The sequence below is a fragment of the Apteryx rowi genome, unplaced genomic scaffold, assembly GCF_003343035.1.
Source record: "Apteryx rowi isolate R43461 unplaced genomic scaffold, aptRow1 scaffold_190, whole genome shotgun sequence".
Taxonomy (NCBI): Eukaryota; Metazoa; Chordata; class Aves; order Apterygiformes; family Apterygidae; genus Apteryx; species Apteryx rowi.
In genome coordinates, this window is record NW_020448197.1 from 1,215,502 (window position 1) to 1,223,293 (window position 7,792).

General features: G+C 44.3%; 1 protein-coding gene across 1 annotated transcript; it reads left to right on the forward strand.

Moving 5' to 3' along the window:
• Positions 1 to 2,329: 2,329 nt before the first annotated feature.
• Positions 2,330 to 7,716, forward strand: IFNLR1 (interferon lambda receptor 1). Its single transcript, XM_026062554.1, has 7 exons — positions 2,330 to 2,460; positions 3,158 to 3,281; positions 3,551 to 3,732; positions 4,335 to 4,477; positions 5,039 to 5,195; positions 5,726 to 5,853; positions 6,081 to 7,716. The coding sequence occupies exons 1-7, from the start codon at positions 2,403 to 2,405 to the stop codon at positions 6,996 to 6,998; spliced, it is 1,710 nt and encodes a 569-aa protein (XP_025918339.1). The 5' UTR covers positions 2,330 to 2,402; the 3' UTR covers positions 6,999 to 7,716.
• The last annotated feature ends 76 nt before the right edge of the window (positions 7,717 to 7,792 follow it).

The window sequence follows — 7,792 nt, forward strand, 5'->3', positions numbered from 1 at the left end:
TAATCCAGATCCCAGTCGGGTTTTTGTGATCCTAGAAAAAGCATCCTCTTCCTCCAATCATCCCTTTGCCAGACACAGGCACACAGATAACTCCAGGACACACACTGACATGCACAGCCCACACCAGCCGTTTGCCTACTCTCCCCTGGATGTTCTGGTAAGCACAAAACGAAGAGTCCAGAAGAACCAGGAGCCGCTCTCCAGCTTTGTTAGCATATGTCAAAGATCTTTCACCTGAGGCATCATAAAGAGCTGTCGCTGCCAAGGTCTTGAGTGTCTCCCGTGGGGGAGCCAGGAATACGGTGCAAATGAGGGTGAAACGGCATCAATAAAGCAAAGGCTACAGTCACTCCCACTCTGTAACTGTCCTGCAATGAAAGTGCAGAGGATCTGTCTTCAGGAACTGGAAGAACAATGTTTGGTCTGCACCATGCAGGATTTTGCTATTTTGCATTTGGATTAATCAATTCAGAACAAAATCCAACATTTCAGAATTCCCCAGGAAAGGGAAAGGAGCCAGAAAGGGAAAGAACCCCAGCCACCGGACAGGATTGTATTGGAAACCCCAGGAGACTGGATTCCTGCCTGCCAAAAGATAACCAAGCAGGCTGCCTCCAGGCAAAACCACCAGGGTGCTAATGGAAGTCTGCTTCACTGAAACACATTTGTGAATCATTTCAGTTCCAATTGATCAGCAAAAAAATGTTTCATTGGAATTTGATAACTGCCATTCTTCCATCAAAGTAAATGGAAAACATTCCCTTATGGACTAGGTAGTTGAAACATCAGGAGAACCACTCAAAATGCAGGCCACAGGCAAAGGCTTGACTGAGGGATGGGTCATGCATGTGAAATGTCAACAGCAGCCTGATAAAAAAAGAGCAGTGAGAGGCTGCAAGGATTATGGTTCTTTGTGCGTGAGAGACAGAAAGAGAAACCTCACAGAAATTAAACTGGAGGCAGCAAAATATCCAAGGAGAAAGGGAAGTACTGGTAACACAAGCCCATGCAAAGAAGGAACAGAGCTTTTTGGTAAAAGCCGTGAGTGAAGGAACCTTGTAACTGGGTCACCTCCTATGGTTTGAATCATACCATGTTCAGGGAAACGAGCCATTAGATACCATCCTGGTATACGCACAAGCTTTCATCAATACAAAACCCAGCTCCATCAGCAATCCTCTTTTAATGAAAACAACCCACTCAGTACCCAGACCCTGACAGTTCCTGCTCATGTCACAGGAGATGGCGACAGGCTGTCTGTTCAGCTTGGTRAGTTTTCCACCTGGGGAAGGCCCAGAAAAGCCCCTTTTCTCTATGCTGGTGTTATCTTCTGTGCGATAACATCATCGATCCATTTACTTTCCTCATGGCACAGGGCTGGAGGTGACTGTGATGAGAACGGCAGGAGAGGGGCCCTGCTAACCAAATAGCATGAGTGATGGGGCTGTTTCTCCCCTTCTGATCTGCTTGTGCACAGGGTGCAGGGGCACAGCTATTCCACGCRCACATGCCTGAGGACATCGCACCCGGTGGCATAGCTCAAAGCTGGACTAGCGAGGTTTCCTGCTGTGTTTCTGATACACGCCGAACGAAACTGCTGTCTCCGGGACACTGCTCTGGGGAGATGTGTGAGGCTGTAACTTACAGCAGCAACTTAGGGACTGAGCTTTGCCTCAGGAGCAACCTGCAACTGAAAGGCACTGCGTGCTGAAAACAGAAACACCTTGAGAGTTTCGTAAGCGCAAATGCCAGACCCAACAACCAAAGTGCTCATCAGTTGGTTACCGCCGCAGCCCCGAAACATCTGTGTGTTGGCACAGCATCTTAACAGCTGGTCCTGGTCTTGACTAATATTTTGGGAGCGATGACAAATAACTGATGAGTGATAACTGAAGTATCAGGAGAAACAAGCATTGGCATCCAGCAGAAGCACAGGATTTATCTTAGAATTGTGTACTACTAATTATTAATTTTTATTACTGCTAGATTATTATCAGTCAGACTTTATTTGATTTCTATTAATATTTTACTACCACACAGGTAAATTCCAAAGGTCAATTGTTTTTATAAAGCACCTCACAAGAGAAGGCTAGCACTGTTTTATTGGGTTCCTTTCGCACAGAGCCTGTGACGGAGATCAGTCACATTACACAGGAGGGCGTAGTACTGCAGTCCTGACAATATTCTGGTTTCATCAAAAGCTCCTCTCACCTCTGCTCCTTTCTCTGTTCAATGTGCAGTGCTATATTTGGACTGTACCAGGAAGTGAGGCTCTGTGTGCGTGCACAGTTCACTGTCACATGGTCCTCTGTGTAATTCATGCAACCTAATACAGGAAAACACTATGATGAAAAGGTAGCAGGAAAAGAAATATATTACGAGTGGACAAGTTCTGCTTCAGCATGTCTGCCTGGCAAATCGGAGTCCTGACAGCCCTGTGCTTCCTGCGGCACATCAGAGGTACGGTACGGCTGTATTTGTTACTTCATTTCTCTGTGCTAGGTGGCTTTGCTTGCGGGAGAAAAGACATAGCCAGATATGCTTTAAGCAGTACAAGTGGGAATGGTTCACATAAAGTGAAATACTCTGTAAAGAAATGGCATTTAAAACCRGTCTATAGGAAATGTCTTGATGAAGGCTAAGGAAGTACTTGTTTCTCCACCATAATCACTAGGTGCCAGGAAAGTAAGAGTAGCAGGCCTGCATGCTGCCTCTTGCTTGAAAACTCATTCCTGGTAGGATGATCTGCCTGTGAAGAACAGGGGTTGAACCAGCTGTGGGAGCCAGCTGTGCCTGCCAGGGTAGGGGCTGGGAGGTGGGAGCAGCAGGGAGTCAGGTAGGAAGTTTTGGCGTTGTAAACCAGATCACAGGGAAATCCAGTGAGAGGATGGGGGAAGCGGCTCAAAATTATAGACTAGAATGGTTCACACAAATTTATGTCTTAACTCTAAAAGCTGTTGAGATGAAGATAATATATAAGAGATGGGGAAAGCAGGACTGCATCACAAACGTACTTGTTTCCAACATCGATTTCCAGTCTTAAATGAAGTAAGCTGCTATGCCCCCAATTTTGAAACCAGCTGGGTCAAAAATAGGTGGTATTTCCTGCCTCCCAGGGCAAGGCCTGATCATTCACATAATTTTACCTTTCAATCAGGTCACATTCATCTTCCCCCTCCTCAAAATGTTACACTGCTGTCAAAGGATTTCGATATGATTTTGACGTGGATGCTGGGAGAAGGATCCCCACCAGATGTGACATACACAGTGAGGTATGAAAGGTAAGTGCTTACGAAGTAAGAAATCAGAGGACTGACTGAAAGTTTGGCAGTGGGCAAACCTCTGGGGATGTATATTAATTAATGTCACTATGATTAGTGATCCGGCTGCATCCCTTCACCAAAACCAATCCTTCTCTGTCTGGGCAGTACTCCTCTCTGAAGTTTGAGGCAGATTTGGCGCCATCCCACAAAACACCTTCTTCTCTTGCTCTACAATTTATAACAAAACTGTATGTTTACTGTTGTATTGGGTGTGTTTCTTCTTTTAGCCAGGAACGCATGGACAAATGGATAAAGGTTCCTCATTGCAAAAATATTTCCAGAACCTCTTGCAATCTGACTTGTGTGCTTCCAAACTTCTTCCTTAAATTCCGGGCTCGAGTAAAAGCCATTTCTGGAGGACTCCAGTCGCGATGGGTAGAATCGGAGTTCAAGGAATACCATCTGGATGGTGAGTGCCTGTTAGTTTACAGATGGCTGAAAGGTCATTCCAACAACTGCGTTTGCGTGAGGACAGAGCAAGGCCACGAAGGATCGCTGGAAAGGCAGCTGCTGTCAGCTAACAGATCAGACACAGGATTATGTGTTCACCCATGAGGCCTCTCTCTCTTCTATACCTCTGCTTCATACGATCAGGGACATATCACTTCATTTTACTTTAAACACAACTGTAAATGCTCATTTTAATACTTTAGCCCTCCTCTATATTATATATATCAGTTTTTATCACAGAAATTCAAACTGCCAAAGATCGGGTGAGTCTTTGCCACCGAGTGAAAAATTAAAAAGATGCTCAGGCTGCCATATGAAAAGCCAGAAGAAGCTGAACACTGCACAATACCATAGGAAGATAACTGAGTTTGCTTTAAATAAGACACTTCAGGTATTATTAGAAACAAAATGGTTGCATTAGGCTGATGTTTCCCCCAGGCTAGCTTAATACCCCGGGAAGCACCTGTTTTATTTTCCAAACATCAGTCAAAGAAAAGCATTACTTTTGTGAAGCTAACACACAAGCAAGCACTATTCTTATGTCTGGTCACTTGATTACAGTGGAACTGGCTCCCCCAGCGCTAGATGTGAGTGTAAAGGAGAACTTAATCCTTGTGAATGCCAACTTCCCTTTGGCCACCTGTGTGGAGAGTTTCCCTTGGATGTATGACTTGGACCTTTGGGAAGCTGGATCTGAAGACAAGGTCAGTAAAGTGGCACTTCTCAGGATGAGGCCTTGGGCTGCACATTTCCAGGCAGGGAGGGATCGGATCCAGGGACTGGAGAAACTGAAATGGCCAAACCAGAGCTAAACTAAAGCCAGAGGAGAAAAGGAGGGATGTGTGTGTGAGATCCAGCATCTTTATTTTATTGGTACTTCCTTCTACCTATTCTATTTGTATTCTTACCAGGAAAACTGAGATGACAGCACTACACTATAATCAGCATAATAGAGAAACATCTGAGGTTTAAACCAGCTGGTTCAGGTACTGATAAAAGTGTAGCAATGGCAGCACAGTACCAGCTGGAAATCCCACCCAAGAAACAAGGCAAACGTTCAGCTATGAGCACAGCACGGGTATATTCTGAGGCCTAGGACAGGTGCCACAAAGAGCGAGCAAGGCAGTCAGTGCCACACGCACCTTCCTGCCGCCGGAGCAACACAAGATGATGAAGAGAATCATGGGCTAAAAGAGTAGAGACACACTGGCCAGATAGTGAAAGAATCTTGATTCCAACCCTCTGTTCTTCTTGTTTCTGAATAGAAGCGATATGAAAGTATTTTTAGGAAGAATACAATGAACATCGACACCACTGCACTTAGTGGTAATTACTGCTTGAGTGCCAGATCTTCCTTCCAAAGCATCGACTTCAAGCACAGCAAATTCTCCCAACCAGTGTGCGTGCTGTTAAACCACAAAGGTATGAACCTGCTGAGAAAGAGGGTGGTGAGCCATCAAATGGGATTAGGGCATGCCAAAGATTTCCATCAAAATTAGCTTTTCAGCAAAAATGGGGCTTCCTGTTAAAAAGATTGGTTGGATTTTCTCATGAAAAAAGGTGCTTGCTTTCTATAGAAATGCTTTAATTCAAAAAAAAATCCAACCCTGAAATATTTCCTAAAAATCCTGAAAAATTATACTTGAGTTATGCTCTCACTGTAATTTTTCAGAATATTCAAATTTCTTCTAAAAAATGTGAAAGAGAGCCTCATTTTTAACTGCTCTAAATAAAGCACTGGCTGGTATCAACTTTCATTTCTGATTCTGATTCTGACTTAAAGTCTGGTCTTAGGCAAGTCTGTTATCCTTCCTTTACATTGGCAAAATAAGGATCTTGAGCCCAACATCTTCTGAGATTTCTGAAAGAAAAGCTGAATGTAAGAGCCCATTATTAGCAAAAAATACAGCACCTGCAGGAGATAATTTTTGTTTTTTTTTTTTCTTTTTCAGCAGCAGGATGGAAGTTCCCACTTTCTGCCATGACCCCTGCATTTGTCCTCCCCTTCCTTCTCACAGGCGTCCTCATCATCTGTTTGCTGAAACAAGATGTTAGACGAACAAAGATGCCTCGTTCTTTGGTATGGCCCAGATTCCGGGGTCCCCTCCTGACTGAAAGTCTTGGTGATTTTCAGAGGGGAACTGGGGAGGAGTGGAAGAGTTGCAGGTGCTCTGCACTTCTCAGCTTTTCATCTAGAAGTCCCATTGTAAGAGGGCTTTGTTTCTGGCATGTCCCATACCCAAAACTTTTCTTTAAAAAGCATCACTAATTCTCTGATCTGTCTGATTTGCTTCTCTTCCCTGGTAGGATTTCTCCCATTTAAAAGCTGCTGGAACAGCCTTTCACTGTGAGCTCAGTGAGAAGGAGTTCTTCAGGGACTATCTTATCTGCACAGAGAAGCCAGTATCACAAGGGAAGAAGACCAGAACTATAGCAAGAAACAACCTGCCATGCATGGTTTCTTTCCTCTCATCATCATCATCATCATCAGAAGAGGAGGAGGAAGAGGAGGAAGACAGCAGTACTTTCATCCCATACACTGAAATGCCTCAGTTCCCAAGGAGAGGTCTGAACTATCAGCCATCCAGAACAGCTCAGGGGGAAACCAGCTCAGACTCTGGATCTGGAGGACTCTGTGTGGATGATGGATCTATGCTTGACCTAACTACCTTGGGTTTCTCTCTCTTTCCAAAGAGAAGGAATGAGGTGTACACCTCAGGATCCCAAGGAAATGAGAAAGCATCCCTTTCTTGCAGTTCCTCTTTGGGAAGTGTGTCCCTTGCTGATGTGAGGTATCCAGGTCCCAGGGGACACGGACAGCATGATACAGACAGGGGTGAATGTATGGAAACGACCCCTGTTCAAATACTGATGGAGGAACTTAGTGTCAAACCTCTGGTTGCTGAACAGTTCCTGCATAGGAAGGACCATCATTTCACTAAATATTACTGGAAGCAAATAGTTGATCAGGATTTCCTGATCACTAAGGATTCACAGCTCATTGAGGATCCAAATGGGGAGCAGCTCATTTGCTTTCAGACATTACAGGTGGCAGAAGATGAGGGTATTGCAAGCGAGTGCGACAGCGATAATTTTACAGAAGGGACACCTCCTGCAGCCACTGTGCTAAGTGATGCATTTGAAAATTCAAATATGGAAGAAACATATGGTCAAAAGTTTAAATTCAAAGGCTATCAGCATACGCATTACATGGCAAGGAGCTAGAGTACCCTAGCAGTTCTGTGGCATGCATGGAAAATGCCAGAGAGCTCTAGATAACCAGGCAAGAGGAACACAAGGACAAATACCAGACAGTGGTGCTTTTTGTATGTACTCACCTAGACAGTGTATTTTCTACTAAAAAATAGTAGTGTAGCTGTCCTATCATTTAGGGACACAAAATGTGTATTTTTACTGCCAGGTATAACTAATGTACTTTCACTATCCCTCTCTACAAATATAGTTCTGATAAGGTTTTAGAGCTATAATACAAGGTACATTACTTAAACCCAGCTGGGGTGAGGCATGCAGTGCCAATCTCATGTAGGTATCACATGGCACACATGCATTGCCTTGTGTTCACTTGAGACTTCAGACCAAGATAACTTCTGCATGTTAGTTATGAAAGGCAAAAATACCTCTGGGATTGCGAAAACAGAACCAGGGCCATCAGTTGAGGTCTGAAAATGCAGTGTGTTCTGCCTGCATGTTGCCTTTGAGCCTGAATGACCTGCTGACATCACATTTGCTTCTCCGTAATGGCAAAACTGCACCCCTGCTTGAATAGAATGGAAGCATCTTTCCAGAGACGTTTAGCAACCTCTGCTTTCGTGGGATGAAGAGAGCTCCCTATCAGCCCACAGAGGTCACCCTCTGTGTGTCAACAGAGTGAACCGAAGTCAAAGCATGTTTATTTTTGTAATTTATTTATTTTGTTTTTTATACAAATATAGTTATTGACACTGGACTTCCTCCTGCTGTGCAGAATGTCTGAGAGCTGTGGAGTATGCAGAGGCAAT

Bases quoted from the DNA above. Each gene is read 5' to 3' on its own strand.
- IFNLR1 (XM_026062554.1), top strand. From the start codon at position 2,403: ATGTCTGCCTGGCAAATCGGAGTCCTGACAGCCCTGTGCTTCCTGCGG. The intron at 4,478-5,038 runs GTCAGTAAAGTG...GTTTCTGAATAG, and splicing joins AAGCTGGATCTGAAGACAAG to AAGCGATATGAAAGTATTTT. The intron at 5,196-5,725 runs GTATGAACCTGC...TTTCTTTTTCAG, and splicing joins CGTGCTGTTAAACCACAAAG to CAGCAGGATGGAAGTTCCCA.